Source organism: Dendrobates tinctorius, unplaced genomic scaffold (assembly GCF_039654945.1).
Source record: "Dendrobates tinctorius isolate UK_male_01 unplaced genomic scaffold, ASM3965494v1 ptg000202l, whole genome shotgun sequence".
In the NCBI taxonomy this organism is placed as follows: domain Eukaryota; kingdom Metazoa; phylum Chordata; class Amphibia; order Anura; family Dendrobatidae; genus Dendrobates; species Dendrobates tinctorius.
In genome coordinates this window covers 1,091,613-1,117,337 of record NW_027361869.1, presented here as the reverse complement: position 1 = coordinate 1,117,337, position 25,725 = coordinate 1,091,613, and the positions used below count along the sequence as shown (strand labels likewise).

The window sequence follows — 25,725 nt, the reverse complement described above, 5'->3', positions numbered from 1 at the left end:
TTCTCACGCCCCTGTACTTTATGCATGCTGTGAAGTCCTTAATGGTGAAGGTTCCCCTACCGCATTAGTATGTTTTTAGACATTTTTGTGGTTAGTACAGGGATAATACACACAGTGATGTCACAGTACAGGGATAATACACACAGTGATGTCACAGTACAGGGATAATACACAGTGATGTCACAGCACAGGGATAACACACACAGTGATGTCACAGTACAAGGATAATACACACAGTGATGTCACAGCACAGGGATAATACACAGTGATTTATTATTATTATTATTTATTTATATAGCACCATTGATTCCATGGTGCTGTACATGAGAAGGGGTTACATACAAAATACAGATATCACTTACAGTAAACAAACGAACAATGACAGACTGATACAGAGGGGAGAGAGGGCCCTGCCCTTTCGGGCTTACATGCTACAGGATGGTGGGGAAGGAGACAGTAGGTTGGTGGGTTGTAGCAGTTCCGGTGTTGGTTGAGGTGATATCACCGGTAGTGGTGAGAGAAGGAGGTAGCGGGGTCATTGCAGGCTGTAGGCTTTCTTGAAGAGGTGGGTTTTCAGGTTCCGTCTGAAGGATCCAAATGTGGTTGATAGTCGGACTTGTTGGGGCAAAGAATTCCAGAGAATAGGGGCTATTCGGGAGAAGTCTTGGAGGCGGTTGGGTGAGGAGCGAATAAGTGTGGAGGAGAGAAGGTCTTGGGAGGACATATGGGGGAGACAGGTTATAGATGGCCTTGTAGGTCAGAATTAGTAATTTGAACTGGATACGCTGAGGGAATGGGAGCCATTGAAGAGATTTGCAGAGGGGAGAAGCGGATGAGTAGCGAGGAGAGAGATTAATTAGTCTGGCGGCAGAGTTAAGGATGGACTGGAGAGGTGCGAGGGTGTTAGCAGGGAGGCTACAGAAAAGGATGTTGCAGTAGTCGAGGCGGGAGATGATGAGGTCATGCACAAGCATTTTAGTAGATTGAGGGTTGAGGAAAGGACAGATTCTGGAAATATTTTTGAGCTGGAGGCGACAGGAGGTTGAAAGAGCTTGGATGTGAGGTTTGAAGGACAGGGCAGAGTCAAAGGTTACTCCGAGGCAGCGGACTTCTGGTACTGGGGAAAGTGTGATGTCATTAATTGTTATAGCAAGGTCGGGTAAAGAAGGTCTGTGAGATGGAGGAAAGATAAGTTCAGATTTGTCTACATTGAGTTTGAGGAAGCGAGAGGAGAAGGAGGATATGGCTGATAGACACTCTGGGATTCTGGACAGCAGAGAGGTAGATCTGAGTGTCATCAGCATAAAGGTGGTACTGGAATCCATGGGACTTTGAGTTGAACCAGACCAAGTGTATAGATTGAGAAGAGTAGGGTTCCTAAAACAGAGCCTTGGGGGACTCCAACAGAGAGAGGGTGGGATGAGGAGGTGGTGTGGGAGTGGGAGACGCTGAATGTGCGGTTGGAAAGGTATGAGGAGATCCAGGATAGGGCAAGGCCTTAGATGCCGAAGGAGGAGAGGATCTGTAGTAGGAGGCAGTGGTCAACTGTGTCAAATGCAGCGGACAGGTCTAGAAGCAGGAGTATAGAGTATTGTCCATTTGATTTGGCTGTAAGTAGGTCATTAGTAATTTTGGTCAGGGCTGTCTCAGTGGAGTGATGGGGGCGGAAACCAGATTGTAGATTGTCAAAGAGCAAGTTAGATGATAGGTGGGAGGAAAGTTCAGCGTGGACGTGCTGCTCCAGGAGTTTGGAAGCGAATGGGAGCAATGATATTGGGCGATAGCTGGACATAGCGGTTGGGTCGAGGGTTGGCTTTTTAAGGATAGGCGTGATTGTGGCATGCTTGAAAGCAGAAGGGAAGGTACCGGACGTTAGTGATAGGTTGAAGAGGTGGGTTAGGGATGGGATAAGTGAGGTGGTGAGGTTGGGGAGGAGGTGGGATGGGATGGGGTCAAGTGCACAGGCTGTGAGGTGCGATTTGGAGAAGAGGCGATTAAGCTCCCCTTCAGTGATGTTGGAGAGTGAGGTTATGGGGTTTGGGCATTGGTCTGGTATACAAAGGGGTTGTGGTGGTTGAGTGATGAAGACTTGCCTTGTTTGGTCAATCTTGTTTTTGAAGTGTGTGGCAAAGTCCTCGGCAGAGATGAGGGAGGTTGGAGGAGGCAATGGTGGGCGGAGGAGGGAGTTGAAAGTTTTGAATAACTGTTTGGGGTTGTAAGATAGGGAAGATACGAGGGTTGTGAAGTAGGCCTGTTTAGCAGAGGTGAGGGCAGATTTGAAATCGAGTGTTGCCTGTTTGAATGTGGTGAAGTCATCTTGCGAATTTGTTTTCAGTGATGTCACAGCACAGGGATATACACACAGTGATGTCACAGCACAGGGATAATACACACAATGATGTCACAGCACAGGGATAATACACAGTGATGTCACAGCGCAGGGATAATACACACAGTGATGTCACAGCGCAGGGATAATACACACAGTGATGTCACAGCGCAGGGATAATACACACAGTGATGTCACAGCGCAGGGATAATACACACAGTGATGTCACAGCGCAGGGATAATACACACAGTGATGTCACAGCGCAGGGATAATACACACAGTGATGTCACAGCGCAGGGATAATACACACAGTGATCTCAGCCTGTTGTGCATTATTCGGTGTATTGATGTGAATCTCTATAGAAACAACCACACGAATCCCTGTATTATACAATGAAGTCGGGTATGATTTGGGTACACTCCGTCTGTTTTGTATTAATGACTGTATATAGGAATTCTCGGGTATTTGTCTTTTAGTTAATGATCCATTATTGCATTGAAACTAGGCCAAGGACAAATCCCAAGACGTTCAAGTGCAAAAAACTCCTATTTCTACTATAATAATTAAAAGCAGTACTCGTTACATGGAAGCACAAGATCATCTACCTCTAACTTGCTAATTAAAAGCAGATCACTTACTACAAGTCTGCCAATATACATGTGGGGGCATCCCAGGTCTTGGTTGGGGGTCTGTGAGTAGGAACAGTCATTGCTAGGCTCATGGCTCCTTTATGTGGTATGAGCTGATATTTGGGCCACATGAAGGGGAAATTACACGCCTCAGTATTGTTTTTACAAATGCCTCCAATTTATCCTCAAAATGGTGGAGAATTGTGTATGTTACTGGTAATATCTGGTTACAACCTCCACATATTGCTCAGGTCATGTCAGGTTACAACCTCCAGAGGGCGCTCTTTATGTATATTTATCATCTTTTTGTTTTTCTAGTACCTTCACAATGTAGACTGTCCTTTTATTCCATACAATCTAGCCTTATAAACCAGATATACGACCTGCTAGGAGAGGATTTGGGGCAAAACTTTCTTTTAAAGGAAACCTATCGGCACATTTTTATACACTGAGGAAGGGGTACGACTTTGTAGGCGCTTGTCTGCCAATAAAAACGATACCTTTTTTGTAGCGATCTGATGAGCCAGTGACTAGAAATCTAGTGTAGAAGCCATATGCAAATGAGGCTGAAAGTCTTCTGTGGGCGTGTCTGCATTTGAATTTCTTCATGACACGCCCCCAGTACACTTTTTGCCTCATTTGCCTATGGCTTCTACGCCAAATATCTAATGACTGGCATATCGGATCTCTACTAAAAAGGTATCATTTTTATCGGGGGAACAGCGCGAATACAGCCATACCAGTAGAAAACCGTCCTGACAGATTGCCTTCTTATGGTTTTACTGGGTTCTATGTTGGGAATTATAGCCTATTGCTCTTTTTCATTACATTTTTATTAATTTGTTTCCTGATTCAGCTCAAAGTAGGATAAGAGAACTTGGCCCATGGTCAGTGTGCTCATATATTTGCTGGCACAGTTTTAAGCGCCACATGCAAGAAGATAAAATGGGCAGCCTCATCCCAGAGTGTGTGGGTGAATTGGCCGCAGAAACTGCTTCCAGATGTTGCAGGGCGTCCTAGCATCCTTCATCATTCTGGGCGGGAGGAGGAGGAGAGAAATTCTTTCCTTCAGCATCATAAAATTCCTCCTAACCTCCTCTCCCTTCTCTGTCCAAATACTCTCAATTTCCTCTTTCCTGACAGAATGGTCTGCAGGTCTGGATCCTGTGCTCAGGCGGAGTGCCGAGGAGGGGGAGCAGAATTTGTAGATCTTGCAGTTTATGACTGTGGTGCTAGATGTAAATGGAGGGGGATCTGTTGTTTATTTAGTTTTATGAAGTTTTTTGCACATGCAGGGAATTCTATTTCTGCCGGCAATTAGGGGTTAATGCCACGATCTGCGTGTTGGAGCCATTAGTGCAGGAATGTTCTGCAGATCTGGCTTTAAAGAAAAGGCTTAATTTCAGTATATTCTTCTGCTGGCGCAAAACTGCTTCAGCATATGTTCTCTATTAAGTATTGAAACCATGCTTCTCATGAGAAAACCATCACTCCCCTAACTGGTAGAAGCCTGTGTGTCCTCTTTCTATAAAGGCAACTGCACAAAGACCTGCTCTGTGCACCTAATACACAGATGCGTGCCTGCACCATTAACACAGGGGCGCTGGCGGTATTATCCCCTATACACAGCCATCAGGGCACGGCCCTGTCCTCCTTCCAATACACAGCCATCAGGACGCGGCCCCATCCTCCTCCTAATACACAGCCATCAGGACACGGCCCCGTCCTCCTCCTAATACACAGCCATCAGGACACGGCCCCGTCCTCCTCCTAATACACAGCCATCAGGACACGGCCCCGTCCTCCTCCTAATACACAGCCATCAGGACACGGCCCCGTCCTCCTCCTAATACACAGCCATCAGGACACGGCCCCGTCCTCCTCCTAATACACAGCCATCAGGACACGGCCCCGTCCTCCTCCTAATACACAGCCATCAGGACACGGCCCCGTCCTCCTCCTAATACACAGCCATCAGGACACGGCCCCGTCCTCCTCCTAATGCACAGACCTCTCCTTGGCTCCCTTCTGATATAAGGTTCTTTACGTACATCTTTAATGTTTGGTGTAATGTCGCTTCCATGACATCCAGCTTGGTGGGGGTATTAGAGAGCCAATACTGTGATGAATCCGGTGCTCTGACTGCTCCTCTACGTTGGGCGTTACTTGTTTATAGTGAATCTAGTATCTGGTCCCTGCGGTTTCATTGCTCCGACTGATTCATCATTTTTTTTAGCATTCCTGGACGATGCAGAACTCTTTCACAATTGTGAATTTGAGAAATCAAAACATCCAATGTCCGTCCCACACGAGTCAGTAGGATCCAGACTAAGATGCAGAATCCTGCCGAGACTTTACAGCATATCAACACGGGAACTACAACTTCCAGCATACTGTGCTGGCATCTTAATCATATTCGGACGTCATGTAACAGCTTAATTGCTTCTGGTTGTAGGTGACTGTAATGATTTTCTATTCTAGGTGTCAGGAATATCTGCTTTCCAAGCCAACCATTTTTTTAACTATATTCTGCTTTTAAAAGGTGACATGACGCCATAAATATACATATTTTGTTTACACGGTGTGAAAGCCGCTTTTCTTCTGATTCTGGCTATGTTTTTCTTTCGTTCCTGCGCCTCTCCATTCCTGAGATATGGTCTCCTCTTTGCGATATATATATATAAAATTAGTCTTTTTGACAACTGGGTGTGGTTTTCAGGAAGGCTCCAGCAGAGAAGAGTGGAGAACCACGCCCACTTGCCTAACAAGACTAGAATTATGTGCAGGGAAGATGGGGCCATATCTCAGGAACGGAGAGGCCCAGGAAGAAAAAAAACAACTCCGGATTCAGGAGAACAGAGACATTTACATGAGGTGGGGGGAAAAAAAAAAAAAAAAAGCATTTTTACGGTGACAGGTCTTTTTTTTAAAGGTGAACTCCATCTTGGAGCCAATTTATTTATCATGTTTACCGCCTCCAAATAGAGCACTGTAGGGAAGATTTTCTTCTGCATCACTTCATAAGGGAAATATTAGCATTTTTTTCACATGCCAAATTTTGCCAAATCTGCACCAAAAAGGGCCGTTTAAAGGGGTATTTCCAATGTCATAAACGAGTGCCCGTATTTTTTAAGCCGGATATGTTAAAGAGGTTGTTTCATGGCAGACATTAAGGGCGTGTTAGTAGAAATCCAGTCTGCGCGATCCTTTGAAGGATTGTCAGTCGCTCAATATTAGTTGTACTGGCACCGGGGGGTGGTATTTGTTATAGGGGGCTGTGTGACAGTCACAGCTGTGCCCCCAGATAGCCATTCCCAAGGGTTGGATGTTTGCCCGGCCTTGTCTCTACGGGGTGTCGGCCATGTCAGGTCTCTGTCGTCATGACGACACTTGAACAAGAGGAGAGTATTTGAGTAATGGTCTGGGCCTATGTACCGAGCAGGGCCTGGTCAAACACTCACCAAATGACTCTCTATGTGTTAAAGGATTTTTGGGGGGCTCCTGGGAGCTGCGGTGATATTCGGAGGCCAGATGTTACACATATAAATACACCTACGCCGAGCGTTGTCCCCGTGATCGCTGTGTGACAATGTGGCGACATTTCTGTCATATCTGTGTAGAACTGCGTCCCTAGTAGTAAGTGTGTCCCCCCTCTGCCGGCAGGAAGTGTGTGGGATTAGAGGATTTGGGGCCGTGGGAAGTTCGGACGGAGCTGAGGTGACGGCTATAAATAGTAACCGTGACGTCTTATTGCGGTTTACACCATGTGTCACTGTATGTTTGTATTAATTTGTCAGACAGATTAGCATGGTTAGGTATTTATTTAATGTATGCCGGAGCGCAGACGTGTCCGGCAAGTTGTCAAGCAGAGGCGCAATGTGCAACAATGGTTCTAATCGCAGTGAATACTGTCACCAGCTGCTCAGCGCCCCTGACTATTCTCCGGGGAAACAAGAGATTGGACATGTTGAATTTTAGCATGCCTGATCCCTGTTTCTGTGGTCAAACGCACAGCAATAGGTGGTGAAGTTGTTGCCACATTTTGACAGTGAACCCCTTAAGAGCACAAAGACCCCACTGCTTCATAAGGTGCACGTGGCAGGTTGGGGAATAAAATTAATTTGACATTGACGCCAAGGAACTGTAAAGCTACATCTTACGAGTGTTCCCAGTAAACGGCAGGTCTTGTGGGGTGTCTCACCGGTATACGGCAGGTCTTGTGGGGTGTCTCACCGGTATACGGCAGGTCTTGTGGGGTGTCTCACCGGTATACGGCAGGTCTTGTGGGGTGTCTCACCGGTATACGGCAGGTCTTGTGGGGTGTCTCACCGGTATACGGCAGGTCTTGTGGGGTGTCTCACCGGTATACGGCAGGCCTTGTGGGGTGTTCCCGGTATACCGCTGGTCTTGTGGGGTGTCACCGGTGTACGGCAGGTCTTGTGGGGTGTCTCACTGGCATACGGCGGTCTTGTGGGGTGTTCCCGGTATACGGCAGGTCTTGTGGGGTGTTCCCGGTATACAGTAGGTCTTGTGGGGTGTCTCACCAGTGTACGGCAGGTCTTGTGGGGTGTTCCCGGTATACGGCTGGTCTTGTGGGGTGTCACCGGTATACGGCAGGTCTTGTGGGGTGTCACCGGTATACGGCAGGTCTTGTGGGGTGTCACCGGTATACGGCAGGTCTTGTGGGGTGTCACCGGTATACGGCAGGTCTTGTGGGGTGTCACCGGTATACGGCAGGTCTTGTGGGGTGTCACCGGTATACGGCAGGTCTTGTGGGGTGTCACCGGTATACGGCAGGTCTTGTGGGGTGTCACCGGTATACGGCAGGTCTTGTGGGGTGTCACCGGTATACGGCAGGTCTTGTGGGGTGTCACCGGTATACGGCAGGTCTTGTGGGGTGTCACCGGTATACGGCAGGTCTTGTGGGGTGTCACCGGTATATGGCAGGTCTTGTGGGGTGTCACCGGTATACGGCAGGTCTTGTGGGGTGTCACCGGTATACGGCAGGTCTTGTGGGGTGTCACCGGTATACGGCAGGTCTTGTGGGGTGCACCCTGTATACAGCTGGTCTTGTGGGGTGTTCCCTGTATACGGCTGGTCTTGTGGGGTGTCACCGGTATACGGCAGGTCTTGTGTGGTGTCACCGGTATACGGCAGGTCTTGTGGGGTGCACCCTGTATACGGCAGGTCTTGTGGGGTGTTCCCGGTTTACGGCAGGTCTTGTGGGGTGCACCCTGTATACGGCAGGTCTTGTGGGGTGTTCCCGGTTTACGGCAGGTCTTGTGGGGTGTTCCCGGTATACAACAGGTCTCGTGGGGTGTTCCCGGTATACAGCAGGTCTCGTGGGGTATTCCCTGTATACAGAGGGTCTTGTGAGGTGTTCTAGGTATTTGGCAGGTTTTGTGGGCTCTTTTCAGAATATAGCGTCTTTTGTAAATTGTTCCCCATTCGCATCTATCTTAAATGGTCCAAGGAAGGAGAACCGGTGAACTGGCGACAGGGTCACGGATGGCCAAGGTTTATTATTGTGCAAGGGGTGACAAGTCCCTTGAGTTCCTGTGTGTTCACCCCTTAATGTAATAATAGGGATTAGTATATCCAGATTCTTCTGGAGACGTATGGGAACCTATACACACGTCGTATCCTTTAAGTATGGACACATGCTATTCACACAAGAGATATAAATATTTACGTGACGCGTTTCACAGCCCATCTTCTGTCTATACACCGGTTTACACAGTCATGCTGCTCCGCCTGCATGCAGACAGTTGACAGATGTGCCTGCTCACTACCACGTTGTGGCGATGCCAGCACGGCCCAGTGGCACGCTTCGTGCCGGAGACAGCAGGCACACAGCAATCTAATGCGTTTCAGTCCCAGCAGCAGCTACGTGGCCTGCACTAGATGGGTTTAGAGATCACATTACAGAAGTGGCAGCGCTGCAGCCGGCTCAGTGTGGGGTCACAGCGAGTGACAGAGCGATTTGTTGCCGCCTAAGGCACACTGACAGGTCCTGTGCTGGCACCGCTCCGGTCTACAGCTGGCAGCAGGTTACCGCGCAGTGATTTAAAGGGACCTCAACTCTACTAACCTGTGATTTTTATGTTTTCATAAGGGGATTATGGTAATTTGCTTCAATTTACCTGTGAAGAGTACGAAAGGATCTCAGAATCTGTAAAATAAAATGTAAAGAAAATGCTGAATAATGTAAAATGGAGCTGTTACCTTAGTGCTGCGTCTTTGTGTCGATTTTTCCGCCATGTATTTCCAATTTATGTGCCCAGCATCCATGTTTTTCTAATCCTGTTTAACTCCTTTATAGGGGTCGTCCGCTGAAAAAAATATAAAACCTATCCATGGATTTATAGTCAGGACCGGGGGACAGGACATGGTGGCCACATTGAAATGCAAAAGATCAGTCAGTTCTCCACTGGGCCTTCCCTAAATTCTAGAAGTGTCCTGATCCTGGCTGTAGACCCTACATAACCTTCCCGTACAAGCGCGGAACACAGCTCTTCAGTGTTTTCTGTGTACAGCTCCAATGCAGACTTATGTGTCTCCATGGTAACGGACTACAAACAAACCCTGATTGTGGATTCTGTAGCCCTAACCTCCTCTATGCGTCCCCGACTTGTGATGAAGTGTGTGACGTATGACTATCGTGATGATTTATGATCCACGCGCGTCTGGTCTTATCATTTTTGCACAGTAACGTCTTTGTTTTTTTCAGGACGCACAGGGTCACAACAACAATAAAGATTCTCGTGTGGTCTGGACCAATTCCAACAACCACCTCCTAACATCAGGATTCAACCAGGTAGCGTAAGCCCCGAGGGACCACAAATCCTCTGTATACATTGTCTCTTTCGTAGGAAGGTGATACTTTTTCGATGAAAGTCACATAAATGCACCATTGCTTTATAACCTTTTATTATCCTTGACCAGCCGGTGGGACCAGTCTGTAACCTTATAGCTTCATTTCTCTGTGTATTTTTGCTTCTTTTTTTTCTGCAGCGTTTATAAGCTACAACTTTGAGTTCTTGGGCCAGAAACTATTAGAAAAAGGTTATGTTGTACAATGGAGTCTGTGGGGGTTGTCGTAGATAGCGAGGGACACAAAAAAGCCTTGGACGCCCGCCAGTTGGCCAGCCCTCCTCTGGACAAACTTTATATTGTATCTCAGGGAACAGCAGTTCTGCTGCAGAGCGTTTGACACTTGTTCATCTGTTTCAAACAATACATACAGTGCGGAAAAAAAGTATTTGATCCTCTGCCGATTTAGCAAATTTTCCCACCTACAAAGAATGGAGAGGTCTGTAACTTTTATCGTAGGTGCACTTCACCTGTTAGAGACAAAATCCAAAAATAAAATCCAGAAAATCACACTGTATGATTTTTACATACCGTAATTAAATTGCATTTTATTGCATGGAATAAGTATTTGATACAATAGAAAAACAGAACTTAATATTTGGTACAGAAACACTTGTTTGCAATTATAGAGGTCAGACGTTGTCTGTAGTTCTTGACTAAGTTTGCAAACACTGCAGCAGGGATTTTGGCAACATTGCGTTTCAGCTCCTTCTAAAGATTTTTTTTTTTTTTTTATTGAGTTCATATCTGGAGACTGGCAGGGCCACTCCAAGACCTTGAAATGCTTCTTACGGAACCACTCCTTAGTTGCCCTGGCTGTGTATTTGTGGTCATTGTCATGCTGAAAGGCCCAGCCACGACCCATCTTCAATGCTCTTACTGAGGGAAGGAGGTTGTTGGCCAAAATCTTGCTATACATTACCCCATCCATCCTCCCTTCAAAATGGTGCAGTCGTCCTGTCCCCTTTGCAGAAAAACACCCCCAAAGTATGAGGTGTCCCCCACCATGCTTCACAGTTGGGACGATGTTCTAGGGTATGTACTCAACCTTCTTCCTCCAAACACGGCGAGTGGAGTTGGTACCAAAAAGTTCTATTTAGGTCTCATCTGACCACATGACTTTCTCCCATACCTCCTCTGAAATCCTCCAGATGGGTCATTGGCCAACTTCAAACGCACCTGGACATTTGCTGGCGTGAGCAGGGGGCCCTTGTGAGCCCTGCAGGATTTTAATTCATGATGGCGTAGTGAGTTACTAACAGTAATGTTTGAGACTGTGGTCCCAGTTCTCTTCCGGTCATCCCTTGCATGGAATCCCAGACCGATGAAGATTCACAGTCCTCTTGTGTCTCTTCCATTTTCTAATAATTGTGCCAACAGTTGTTGCCTTCTCACCAAGCTGATTGGCTATTTTCCTGTAGCCCATCCCAGCTTTGTGCTGGTCTACAATTTTGTCCCTGGTGTCCTTAGACAGCTCTTTGGTTATGGCCATGGCGGAGAGTTTGGAGTGTGATTGATTGTGTGTGGACAGGTGCAATTAATACAGGTAATGAGTGCAGAGTAGGAGGCTTCTTAAAGAAAATCTAACAGCTCTGTGATAGCCAGAATTCTTTCTGCTTGGTCGGTGATCAAATACTTATTTCATGCAATAAAATGCAATTTAATTATGTAAAAATCATACAGTTTGATTTTCTGTTTTTATTTTTAGATTCTGTGTCTCACGGGTGAAGTGTACCTACGATAAAAATTACAGACCTCTCCATTCTTTGCAGGTGGAAAACTTGCAGAATCGGCAGTGTATCAAATACTTATTTTCCCCACTGTATATTCAACGAAGGAAAACTGTTTTACAGTGTGCATATATACATGAATAACACTCCAGAGCTGTGTTCACCATTCTTATAGGTGTTCTTAGAAGCAGTCAACAGGCTTGTTGGCAGACACACCCTGCACAGCTGAAATCTGCAAATGCAATTTTGATTTTTTTTTTATTTAACATCAACACTATACAAGGAATGCAGCTAGATGTTCGCACTGAACTTCTCAGAATAGTGAGTGCAGCTCTGGAGTATAATACAGGATGTAACTCAGGATCAGTAATGTAATGTATGTACACCGTGACTGTACCAGCAGAATAGTGAGTGCAGCTCTGGAGTATAATACAGGATGTAACTCAGGATCAGTACTGTAATGTATGTACACAGTGACTGCACCAGCAGAATAGTGAGTGCAGCTCTGGAGTATAATACAGGATGTAACTCAGGATCAGTACTGTAATGTATGTACACAGTGACTGCACCAGCAGAATAGTGAGTGCAGCTCTGGAGTATAATACAGGATGTAACTCAGGATCAGTACTGTAATGTATGTACACAGTGACTGCACCAGCAGAATAGTGAGTGCAGCTCAGGAGTATAATACAGGATGCATAACAATAGATAAAAAAGTCAGTGCCTCAGACAATGGTGGAAAAAAGGCTTGCATTTTATTCTGCCTCCTGTGGCAGAATAAAATGTAAGCCTTTTTTTTTTTAACTATTGTCTGAGGCGCTGTCTTTTTTTTTTTTTTATCTATTGTTATGGAACTTGCTCCAGGATGGGCTCCCTGGTTTTGACGTGCGCCTCTACAAATCTGTCTTAAAGACTTTGACCCTTATAGGGTGCGGTTTAACTTTTTGTTTTTTGGTATAATACAGGATGTAACTCAGGATCAGTAATGTAATGTATGTACACAGTGACTGCACCAGCAGTATAGTGAGTGCAGCTCTGGAGTATAATACAGGATGTAACTCATGATCAGTACAGGATCAGTAATGTATGAACACAGTGAGTGCAGCTCTGGAGTATAATCCAGGATGACAAATGTGCCCCATTATCATCTGTGTAAACATTCTTGGAATCCCTCACTGAACAAGAAAAATGCTTCATCAGGGGATCAGACGGTTTATCATTTTGTATCAACACAAAACCATTCATCAGACAAATCACCTTTACCCAGCTTCTATGGTGTCCATCAGGTTTTGTCATTTATCCTGATTTATTACTTGTACATTAGTTGCTGTCGTTCATTTTTCATGTACGATTTTCTACCTCTTACATGTTACGTTAGGTCCGGGAACGAGAGCTGCTGCTTTGGGATCTTCGTAGCTTCAGTCGGCCGGTGTCATCCTTCTCGCTTGATGCATCCTCAGGGTAGGAAAACAGACGCACATCTCTTCTTGCCTTTGTTTTTTTTTTCTTGCCGGTTTATACCTGATTTGTACAATCGTTTCATTGTCGCTGATTCCGCAGCAATTAGCTTTGTTTTCCTGATGAAGATTCACCTTGGAGCCATTGTTATGTATACTGAATAAGGCAATGTGTGGAGTGTATGTATAATAGAGATGGCTCATGTGGCCACCATGGGGCCCAGGGAGAGAGGGGCTCAGTCCTTCATGGTCCATCCCAATTGCTAAAAGTTGGGGAGAGGCTGAACAAGTTTCCTCTCTAAGGGAAAGTCATTGTTAGCAAGTAAGCATCTAGGAATTAGCCCCAAAGTCATTGAAAGGGCAGAACTCTGCTCCCAAGTCCAGTTTGATTTTTGCTTGTATGTCATTTCCTATTTAAAATGCATGGAACTACTGCCACAAAAGGGACGCCAATGGCACATCCTAGATCTATCATTCTTTTAGCAATCCTCTATCTCTTTGAAAATACAATTTGCATAGTTAATTTCCCAAAGGAGCATGCATGGCTTATAAGTCTCCTCATTCTGACATGCCGGGTTTGGCTTGTTACTCTCGGCAAGAAGCAACGTTAGACCCCACTGTTATTTCACCAATCCTGTAATACATCAGACTCCAGGGTGGCGCTTCACTTTAACCATTCCCTAAATGTCTGTCTAGCGGACATTAACTGGTCAAACACAAAGATATAGCTTTCGGGAGAAGGTTTGCTTTGCAGGCAGACATCTCTCCTCTTCACATAAGCGGTGTGGCTCGACTGAGTGTTTTTCCACTGGGAGAAAACCGCTGCCAGATTTCCCTGGCAGAGACTCGTCGTCATTGAAATTCCAATTCCCAGTTGTTATCTTTTCCAACATAAATTGGCGGGTTCGGCCAACTTTCATCTAATGCGCTATGGGGCTTATAGATATTGGGGCCTATAGATATTGGGAATATGAAGGCTAAAACAGGAGGTGTCACGATTACGAGAATTTAATTTGGTCCCCGACTTCCATTAGGACTCATCTGGTCATTGGATAGGGTGATAAAGTGGCCTTCCCATTTGTCTAACCGGTTAGATACCAAGGCCACTAATGACCGCAGCATCAAGGGTGTTAAATTGCATTTGGAGGCAAGTGTTCCCAATATAATGGAGACAAGCAATTCAGCTCTCGGTGTCCAATTTGGTCCTCTGTGGCAGCCAGGCTTCACTTCTGTGCCCGTCATCATGCGGGTCTCCAGCACTTGCCACGTTCGTGGTGCTGTAACGTGTGGCGTTCAGTAAGCGAAAGAGGTGCAAAAGTGAATCCTTGCATTGAACGAAGACCACTATGCATTTAATTTGGCAAATTTAAATATTATATGATAAATTGCGTCCCCTCCATGACGCCATTTTTGTGAAAGCGTATTTTTACTCCACTTACTATGGCACAGAGGAAGGGAGGGGAACGTATTTCGTGTCTTCTCCAGTCGAAAATCCAGAGAAAACAAAACATATATTTTTTTTTTCTTGCATGGTAGTTGTGTATTTCATTAAGAAAGAATGGGAACATCTTGAAATAATGGTTAGCCTCATTAGGGGCTTTCATCCAAGAATTCGACTTCCTTCAATAGAAGACAGAATGACGGAGGGCTTGAAAGTGCAGTTCTTCAAGTTTGACCCTTCAGACGCACAAACTACTTGAATGTGACTACAAATATTTAAGAGTGTTACAAACGCGACGCGCTTCTTGTAAGTCGGACCGATTTCACTTGGCAAATATGGTAATGGATTAGGAGAAGGCCCCCTGGACCTATTTTACCAAAACTGTGGGCCAAAGGGCCCTGTAAAGGTTTTCTGGAAAGCTCATTGATACACTGTGCTAGATTGTCTCACAAGCATTCTATCTTAATAGTCTAGAATTGTCTCCCCCAAAGGTAGATTTGGAGCCAATTTTAGAATCCACCTGAAAAAGCACAGCGAAACCGCTATTAAACGTTAACCTACTACACAGCAATGTCAAGCTTTTTCTACTGGAAACTTAAAGATGCTATGTTCCTCTGTAATTGAGAGTAGAAGATGGCTGGCTTGAAACGCGTTGTTTGAGCATAATGAATCTGACAGCAGTGGTCTCACATGCTCACTAACAATGCACACACTATGGGTGGGCCCCCAATTTTTGGGATCCCTTGTGGTCTCAGCTGCTGGATACACAGCAATCATACATATGATACACTTCTTCATTGACAGAGGTCCTCAGCACAACTTTGGCTAAAATAAAGCAAAAGTGATCTCCACACATGTCATCCAGGGTTTCGTTGATGAAATCCATGTGTTTTGACCCTCTCCGCATCCAGAAAAATAAAGTGGACAAATCCCTTTCACACAATTATTGCATATTTCGAAGCCCAGTCTTTTTTTTTTTTTTTTTTTTTGGCTGTAGGTGCACAAAGAACCAGTGTGGTCTGGTCAGGTCAGCACAAATGATAACCTACAAAAAAAAAAAAAAAAAAAAAAAAAAGGAAAGTGATTGAAAGCCAAAAAGTTAGCATGCCCCTGGCAAAAAACCTGTAAGGAGAGGACGGTTTAGTGGAAATTGAAGATATTAATTTTTCATTTTTTACCACCCACGTCTGGTTGCTTGCAGCAAATTTTTAAGCGAGAAAAGTGAAAAATGCGAAATATGTGACACAGGTTGTGCGAGAATATTGATGGTATCTTCCTACCCCACGGTCTCACGTCTCTGTGAAGGAATGAGCAGTGTTTTCTATCATTCATCAACGTAAAGAATCGGTAAGATGTTGCCACAAATTCACACTACTGTCCAGCATCTGAAATCATGGATATTTAATGTGGTACTGTTCATAAAGCAAGATCCGAATGTGGAACGCAGGTATTTGCCTTTAAGATTCTGCACCTTTAAGAATTGCCAAACCTCCTGAACATCTTGGAGGCTTCAAAAACTAAGGAGAGCACCAGAGCCCAGACGAAACTTTTTGGAATCGATTTCAGAAAAGTTTCTCGTGCATTTTTTCATATCTCTGGAGGGCATTGGCCAAGGGTTTAGAGAGGCAGAATATTGGTATGAAGTGGGCGGAGAACAGGTGCAGGTCACGCTCCACAAGTTTCCAAAAATGATCAGTATGATTAATAGAGTGTACGGTATATTTCTTCTTACAAACCCCATATAATCCTGTTGGCAGTAGAGCAACTACCTGCAGCAGAAGCTTCCCCCTACAATTATCACTGTCTTATAATAAGTCACGTGGATATTTTTTCTTACATAACCCAGATTAGCCAGTTCTTGACCATACAGAAGCTACCTGCAGCAGAAATTTCTCCCAAGGATCCCTTCTGGAACTACCCCCCCCCCCCCTATGATTATGACCAGCTTCCAAATATTGATCAGTATAATTAATAAAGTCACGTACAGACATTTATTCTTGCAAACCTCAGGGTTAGCCTGTTTTTTGCTGTAAGGAAACTACCTGCAGCAGAAACTCCTACCTGATAATTTTTCTGCTCCTTCCCAGACCCCACCCCCGATTATGACCAGCTTTCAAACATTGGTTCATATGACTTATAAAGTCCAGCATGGATATTTCTTCTTACAAACCTGTGTTAAGGCAACTAGCTGCAGCAGAAATTTCCTCCCACTTTTTTTTGCCCCTTAGTTGAACTGTACTCCACCACTTCCATGATAGTTTCAACACAACACAGCAGGCAGTTTTCTGTGTTGGTGCATGACAAGTGAACTCATTTGAATAGATTAGCCAGCCCCCTTCTTGAAATGGCTCATTTGAATAGATTAATCAGCCCCCTTCTCCGTAATGGCCCATTTGAATAGATTAGCCAGCCCCCTTCTTGAAATGGCTCATGTGAATAGATTAGCCAGCCCCCTTCTCCGTAATGGCCCATTTGAATAGATTAGCCAGCCCCCTTCTTGAAATGGCTCATGTGAATAGATTAGCCAGCCCCCTTCTCCGTAATGGCCCATTTCAATAGATTAGCCAGCCCCCTTCTTGAAATGGCCCATTTGAATAGATTAGCCAGCCCCCTTCTTGAAATGGCTCATGTGAATAGATTAGCCAGCCCCCTTCTCTGTAATGGCCCATTTGAATAGATTAGCCAGCCCCCTTCTCCGTAATGGATCATTTGAATAGATTAGCCAGCCCCCTTCTCCGTAATGGCTTATTTCTTGGCAGAAAAAGGGGCTGCTTTATCTAAAAAAAAGAGCGCACAGCCAGCCCCCTTCATACACATTTCTGGTCATGTGGTGACATATAAAGCTCTCTCGTATGTTTATCCCTACACTGAAGTGACCCCCCCCCCCCCATGACCTGAGACTGGAGCTGACATTGGGAGCATAGGGTTCGTCTTTTGATACTCTACATGTACACTGGTCCTTTCCATTGTTACAATTTGTCGGGGGAGAGTGGGGACATAAGATAGTGGTAAAACTCCAATATATGTGAATTGGGGAGGTCACCGCAACACAACAGTGAAAAAGTTACATTCAACTACAACAAGTTCCTTATCTTCCAAAAAAACATCTGAACAAAGGAGAGACTGAAACAAAACCTCATCTACAGACGATCCGACCCTGACCTTCAACACGCCAAGATATTCTGAGAAGGAACTGAATGCTTTCACCCCGAGTAGTACGCCGGGGGGCCGAGTCTGGACCGCCACACATGACTGTTAGGCCACGTTCACACTGAACATATGAACGTGGCCTTATAGAAATCATTATTTTTCTTTTAAAGGGTGGTAAAAGAAGCTATACTTACCTCTAGAATCCATGACATTCCCTGCTGGACTGTCACTGACAGCGGGACATTGGATGAGCTCTCTGTAATTGCTCCGTTTCACTACAGCTCCCCTACAGGAGAAATGAGGCATTACACAGCACAAATTCAAATTTATCGATTTACCTGTATAATACAGGACAGGATCTCCCCCCTCTACTAAATCAGCGTACTATGTCTTTTTCAGGCAGATTCGGCTTTGAAAACCGCCTGAAAAAGCACTGGCTAAACACTGAAAAGAATGATCATAAGTAAAAACTGCTTGCTGTGCACATCTGCAGGCTCTGAAGCGTCTTTTAACCGCTTCAGGTTTCCACAGACGCCAAGTTGTTAAAAGAAGTGAGCAGACCGTTCTTCACATGGTTTCTGGTTTGAAGACAGTCTATACTTTTATAATAGAAGTAAATGGGAAGGCTCAAAGGATGCACAAACGTTTTTGAGCATTTTTATTCCAGCGTTTTTGCTTGAAAAACTATTATCAGTTTTACTTTTAGAACTGGAGTTAAAACGCCAGTAAGGCTATGTGTGCACAATGCCTTCTTCAGGCTGTTTCCGCCTGGAATCCACCTGAAGAAGCGCAGCGAAACCCCTTCAAAAAGTGAACGTAATGCACAGCAATGTCAAGCTTTTTCCGCTGGCAACTTAAAGATGCTATGTGCACATACCTTAAAAAGAAACAGCAACAACAAAACACAACTTTTCTTTTTTAGCGGTATTATTTACTGTACAAAAATCCAGCTCGCCGATGAAACTTTAAGCTCCTAAGACTGATCTCCATGGGTTCTGGCTCTCGGTGTGCGAGGTAATGGCCGTTCTGCTCCTGCTCTGGGCTGGCCCCCTCTTTCCTCTGATCAGCGCCGCTCCCGTCCTCCCCTGGTCTCCAGGAGTGGAGTTTATTTAGCAGGAGCTTAGCCTGCGGGCCCGGCCGATCTCCATAACGACCCCAAAATAAACAGGTCACTGAGGGGGGCCCCCCCCACTACTAATCCAGCCGGGGCAGACGTCGCCACCTCGCCGGCCACAACAGGGTTTTGCCCATTGTGTGGCGTTCACAGCTTTAAGTATAAGTATATGTCTGTAGATTACAGAGTGGTGACTATAAGGGGATGTTTGAGGTGAGTGCCCACTTCTGGCACTGCAGCTCCACCTCCCTCTTCCCCCCTTCTCTTCACCTCACCCTTCATCTATGTCCCACCGGGACTGAACTGACCCCATAATTATACCAGAAATAAGTTTTCTTACCTCACCCGCCGCCCTCCTCCTCCCTGTAATCATAGTTCTGGCAGATTTTAATGTCAGCTCAGAAATGGCTCCCAGATGCTGAGGTTGGTCCAGTTAATGAACTTAAGGCATAAAACCTTACAAAAACTTTAACTCCAGGTTCGCCAGGTTTACTTTGTGGCGGCCGCAAGGATCCGATAGCGATCGTCACCCATCTATTTGTGGCGAATATTATCATTTACGCAGCTATGTGTTCCCCCGTCCCCATATGACGCCATTACTGGATCCAATATGGCTTTGTAAGGGATTTTCACCCAGGTTTTTCAGGGTAAATATTCCTATTTAGTATTTTGAAACAATAGATTTTTATGGGTTTTTTTTTTTTTTTTTTTTACTTGCTTTGGAAAGCTGCGCTATTACTGCATATAAAAGGTTTTATAATCAACTGACATTGCCACTCAGGAGCCTGGGAAAGCTTGGAGTCAGCAATATGGCTCCAAAAATTATGGTCTTTCAGGGTAAATATTTCTATTTTAGTATTATGAAGTGGCGCCTTATTTATTTGGTTTGGAAATCTGCGGTATTACCACATATGGAAGGTTTATAATCACACGGCGTTGCCGTTCAGGAGCCTGGGAAAGCTGGAATGCAATCAAAATGGCTCCAAAAAATGATTATTCGCCCAGGTTTTTCATGGTAAATATTCCTATTTAATCATATGAAGTGACTTTTGTTTTTTTTTAAACGCAGCAATGTCACAGTTTTCCAACGCCAAGGTGTGTGTTGTTTTTTTTTCTTCTTACTATCGCTTCGCACTGCCATTGAGCAGTCTCGGAAAGTTAGGTGACTACCAATATGGCTCCAAAAGGGATTTTCACCCAGATTTTTCAGGCTGAATATTATTTAGTATTATGAAGTGACAGATTTTTTTTTTTTTTTTACATTTTTTAATTTGCTATGGTATTCCTACACATAAAATGAATGAATTAGCCAGCATCGCTTACCTTAGTATTGCTATTCAGGAGTCTGGCAAAGCTGAGTGACGAATAATAAGGCTCCAAAATGGCTTTTCACCCAGGTTTTTCAGGATGAATATTCGTGTTTAATACAATAAAGTGGCATTTTTTTTTATATAATTTATTTTTCTTGAGAAAACTATGGTACTACTACTCATAAAGGAAATAATGATCGTCCAACGTTGCTATTCAGGAGCATGGGAAAGCTGGGTGGCAGATAATATGTCTCCAAAAGAGATTTTTTTCACCCAGGTTTTTCATGGTAAATATCCACGTGTAAAAGGAACGCTAATCACCCGGCGGCTTTGGCGGAGGGTATATAAGTGAAAGTTAATAAGCTAGTAAATCTGCACGCCTCTCGCCGACAAGGGGTTAAATTACAGGCGCACACCGCAAGCCTCTGGCAATGTTCCAGCCCGCAGAGAGTTAATAACAAGGCATAAGAGAGCTTTGTGCCGGGGATACAATATCCCAGCATGCTTTTCTGCAGAGTCTGGTTTTTAATTTGAGGCTAGAAGTTGGCGCAGATTTAAGGGGATTGGAAGAGAGACGCGTCCAGAGCGAAAATATTTACACAGCAGCAAATTCCAGCAGGAATCCAGGGGCCGGTGTCTGAGAGCCAAACAAAGGCTTCTTTCTGAGGGTTCACTCCTCCGTATTGTGCTCCTCACTCACTCCTGTGCATTGTGTCCTCACTCCATTGACCGCTCATCCCTATCTCCGCAGATCGATGAAGCCCCTTCTAATACGTCTCCGACCCCCCTAAATGAACGGATCAGTTCTCCGATTTAACTTTGCCTCGCCTAAAGGATCTAAATGATGGACTCCCCTCCAAAAACATCCCAATGCACAGGTCACGGATTTACTATGTATTTTCCACCGCAATCGAAATCTGCATCAAAATCTGCACCGAAATTCGCAAATGTGACCTGCTGATTTTGTTGCAGATTTTACCCAGTACGATGCAATGGATGAGATCTGCAATGAAAGTGTTGACCAGGTACAGAAGAAATCTCATCTACTTAACTGTTTACTGTGTTACGCTGCAGATTTTGTACCAAACACCAACTTTGTGCAGTGACTCCCCCAGGATATGTTTGGAAAATCCAAAGACTATAAGGCTACATTCCTACGATGAGCTTTTGATGAAGCAGATCCTCTGCCCCATTAAGTAAAAATGGGTTGCTTATATTTTTCGAAAATATGCAGCATAAAAAAAAAACTCAACAAAAACTCATCACATACCCTAAGAAATCCCACAGAATTCGGTGTAGTTTTTTCAGAGTAGTCTCCTGTGGGTTTACCCTTAGAGACCCAGTAACTAAAGATGTTACCAAGCCATGTGGCTAAATAAGGATGTAAAAAGGGCAATAAATAACAAGAACAAGGCATTTAAGAAGCTAAAACAAGAAGGCAAAGAAGAAGCATTAAAAAGTTATAGAGAAAAAAATAAAATGTGTAAAAGAAAAAAAAAAAAAAATACATTTAGCAAAAGTGCAAACTGAGAGACTCATTGCTAAGGAAAGTAAAACAAACCCCAAACTATTCTTTAATTATATAAACAGTAAAAAGATTAAAATTGATGGTGTCGGCCCGTTAAAGAACAATGAGGGTGAAATCATAGAGAGCGATGTGGGAAAAGCAAATGTTTTAAATACTTTTTTCTCAACAGCGTTCACACAGGAAAAGGATTTGCCAGGGGAAATGCAGAGTGATAGTGTAAACTCCCCATTAAGTATTACCTGCCTAACCCAGGAAGAAGTGCAGAACCGCCTTAGTAAGATTAAAATTAACAAATCACCAGGCCCTGATGGCATTCACCCTCGGGTATTAAGGGAGTTAAGTAATGTGATAGGCAGGCCTCTATTCCTTATATTTAAAGACTCTATAGAAACGGTCTGTTCCTTTTGATTGGCGGCAAGCAAATGTGGTACCAATATTCAAAAAGGGGTGTAAAAGGGAACCTGGAAACTATAGGCCGGTAAGCTTAACATCTGTTGTGGGTAAAATTTTTGAAGGGTTTCTAAGGGATACCATTATGGAATATCTCAATGTTAATAAATGTTTAACTCCATATCAACATGGATTTATGAAGGATCGCTCCTGTCAGACTAACCTGATCAGCTTCTATGAGGATGTAAGCGCTCAAATGGACCAAGGAGAATCATTGGATGTCATTTATCTCAACTTCTCTAAAGCATTTGACACTGTCCCACATAAAAGATTGGTAAGTAAGATGAGAAAGCTTGGGCTAGGGGAAATGTGTGTAGATGGGTAGGTAGCTGGCTTAGTGATAGAAAACAAAGAGTGGTTATTAATGGGGCATCCTCAGATTGGGCCAGGGTTACTCGTGGGGTTCTGTATTGGGCCCCCTACTATTTAATATATTTATTATTGATCTAGTGGATGACTTACACAGTAAAATATCAGTATTTGCAGATGATACAAAACAATGTAAGGTAGTTAACACAAAGGAGGACAGTTTGCAACTACTGACAGATTTGAGTAAATTGGAGAATTGGGCTGAAAAATGGCAAACGAGGTTTAACACAGCTAAGTGTAAGGTTATGCACATGGGAAGGAGAAACAGATGCTACAATTACTTACTAAATGGGAAACTGCTGGGGAAATCCGACATGGAAATAGACAGGCATCTTAGTCAATAAGAAGCTAAATTGGAGTGCCCAGTGTCAGGCAGCTGCCACCAAAGCAAATAGGGTCATGGGATGCATTAGAAGAGGTCTGGGGACACGAGATGAAAACATAATTCTCCCTCTGTACAAATCACTCGTTAGACCACACTTGGAGGATTGTGTGCAATTTTGGACGCCGGTGCTCAAGAAAGACATTACTGAACTTGAAAGGGTTCAAAGGCGGGCTACTAAAATGATAAATGGAGTCGGTTCACTACAATACCCAGAAAGTTAATCAAAATTAGGTCTATTTACTCTAGAAAAGAGAAGACTTGGGGGAGACCTAATATATATGTACAAGTATATCAGAGGGCAATACAGAGATCTCTCCAATGAACTGTTTGTACCAAGGACTGTGACAAGAACAAGGAGGCATTCTCTTCGTTTGGAGGAAAGACAATTTCTGCACCAGCATAGAAGAGGGTTCTTCACGGTAAGAGCAGTGAGGCTCTGGAATTCTCTTCCTGAGGAAGTGGTGATGGCCAACTCACTGAATGTAAGAAAGGAATGGATGCTTTTCTTGTGAGTAACAGTATAGAATGTTATGAATAACAGAATATTATAGGTAGATGGCTGACCCAGCTTAGGGGAAGGAATTTTTTTCCCTATGGAGAAAATTGGCTTCTATTCTGTGGGTTTTTTGCCTTCCCCAGGATCAACAATGCAGAACAGCTGCACTAAAAATAGGCTGAACTAGATGGACATAAGGTCTTCCTTCAGCCTTCAAAACTATGTAACTATATTACATGGGCATTTACTATTTGCCATTGGAACCGACAACCCCATAAATAAAGCTTGTTTTCTAAGCCAATCTATGTATCTTCCAACATAAGGATCAGGAAACTCCAGAAACATTAGATTATTGTCAGATCTTGGCTCAATCTGCAATCAATTATTAAAGTTTCTATGGCCACATTCGTAGGAAATCTCCTGGGATTTGTACATAGAAACAATAGAAATAAGTGAGCAAAGCTCTAAAAATCAGCAAAAAAAAAAAGTTGTGGAATTACGGAAGTCACAAGGAGGACAGGCATATGGAGAAAAATGGAAAAAAGTGTCAAAAACTTCTTGATTTATGGAGTATGAGTAAGACAACACCAGGCCACATGTTGCTTGTGCTCCTGTGAGCAGCCCGCGTGGCCTAGACATGCTACCATGGCTGCAGCATCTCCGGACTGGTCTTCCATTGAGCACATATAGGTTGTCATTGGTTGACAATTATAAAGGTAGCTGCCATCAGCGATCTTGATGATTTGCCCAAGTGCATTCAGCATGGCAGAACCTTCCTCAGACAATTATTAAAGGGGTTGTCCACTACTAGGACAACCCCTTCTTGATATCAAAATGTTTGACCCCCGTAAAATAATAAAGCTTATACTCCCCTCCTGTGCTGCCGATGCTGTTCTTGCGGTGTCGACACGCGCTCTCCCGGGGCTTGTTGTGACACGTGACACCAGCGCCCAATCAGCGCTGGCGTCACTGGCCCCGCCTTCGGACAAATTAAACATGAAGAGGAATTTCGGGCTGCAGCTCATCTGACTTCCTCCTCCTGCTTAATTTGACCAGAGGCGGGGACAGTGACGCCGGCGCTGATTTGGCACCGACATCACATGTCACAGCAACAGAATGGGAGTCCTGTGGAGACAGAGTGCCGATGGAGGATTATATACACTGGCAGCAAAAAAAAAAAAAAAAAGCATGAAGTTCGTTATGAAAACTCTGTGTTCTCTTTTAGGAAGACTCTGTGAAGAAGGCTTTGTAGTTAATGGGAGAAGCGATCTGCAGTAGAAACTGTTTAATTGGGGGCATTATAAAGAGGACCCGTCACTTGCAATAAATATGTATTTTTTTTTCTATCCTGTGTAAACGCTGCTGTTCTCCTGAATCCGGCGTTGTTTTTCTTTTGATCCTGCGCCTCTCCATCCCTGAGATATGGACCCTCTCTTCCCTCTTTTTACCAACTGGGCGTGGTTTACAAGACGACGCCCACAGACGAGTTGAGGCCCACGCTCACTTGGCTAAAAAGACTTGATTTATATACAGGGAAGAGAGGACCATAATCTCGGAAACGGAGAGGCGCAGGAAGAAAAGAAAAACATCACCGGATTCAGGAGAACAGCGGCATTTACACCAGATAAAAATGACATATTTATGCAAAGTTCTCCTTTAACTGTGAATATTTATATTAGCAGACTAATGGCACTCCAATTTGCTGCAGAGGACCCATTAATCCTCTCTGCGACAGTCTCTCCCTGTCTGGCTTTTCTCTGCCCCAGCCATACTTTGCCCCTGCGTCTCTCCCTCACCCCACTGATATTTGGATAATATCTCTATTCCTTCACAGAGAGACCTTTCTTTCCATGTAATATAAAACATCGCCTCAGGATGCACACACCTGCCCCCACCTCCCTCCGCTCACTCCATGTACGCTCGCCACAGATTAGCCGCAGACCTCCTGCCCAGTTTGGATAATGACTTCCAGACCCCTTTTCTCCACCTCCTTTATTTTTTTATTTTTTTTAGTACTAAACTTTTCGCTCAGGAACTCTAAACAGTGCCACATAGCTGCAGGTAAAGGGTCTACAAAGTTGTGCTACAGATCACCGGTTATGTATCACTATCACACTCTGAGCCATGCACATTGCGAAAAATTATTATATATATATATATATATATATATATATATATATATATATATATATATATATATATATTTTTTTTTTTATTATTATTATTTTATATATATATAATATTTATTTATTTTTTTTTTTTCGCAAGTATTTTGTAACGCCACCAACGGGCTCGTTCAGGAGAGCCTGTCCTAAGTTTTATGTAGGGTTAAACCATGAACATGATCTGGTAAATGTTACACTCCTGCCGAAATGAGCACATGGCGGTGATAATACACAGGTCTCCGACAGGAAATAGTCTGACACCGGGATACGCTACATAATCAACTGCGCCTCATAATG

The 25,725-nt window shown here is 44.2% G+C and overlaps 1 protein-coding gene across 3 annotated transcripts in view; it reads left to right on the top strand.

Moving 5' to 3' along the window:
• The window catches only part of LOC141057042 (mitochondrial import inner membrane translocase subunit tim16-B-like), a 122,938-nt gene that overhangs the window by 36,475 nt on the left and 60,738 nt on the right, over positions 1-25,725 (top strand). For all 3 annotated transcript variants that reach the window (XM_073553545.1, XM_073553542.1, XM_073553543.1), the window contains 2 exons: positions 9,691-9,777; positions 12,942-13,024. In XM_073553545.1, coding sequence (XP_073409646.1) covers positions 9,691-9,777; positions 12,942-13,024 — 170 coding nt within the window. The remainder of the gene's footprint in view (positions 1-9,690; positions 9,778-12,941; positions 13,025-25,725) is intronic.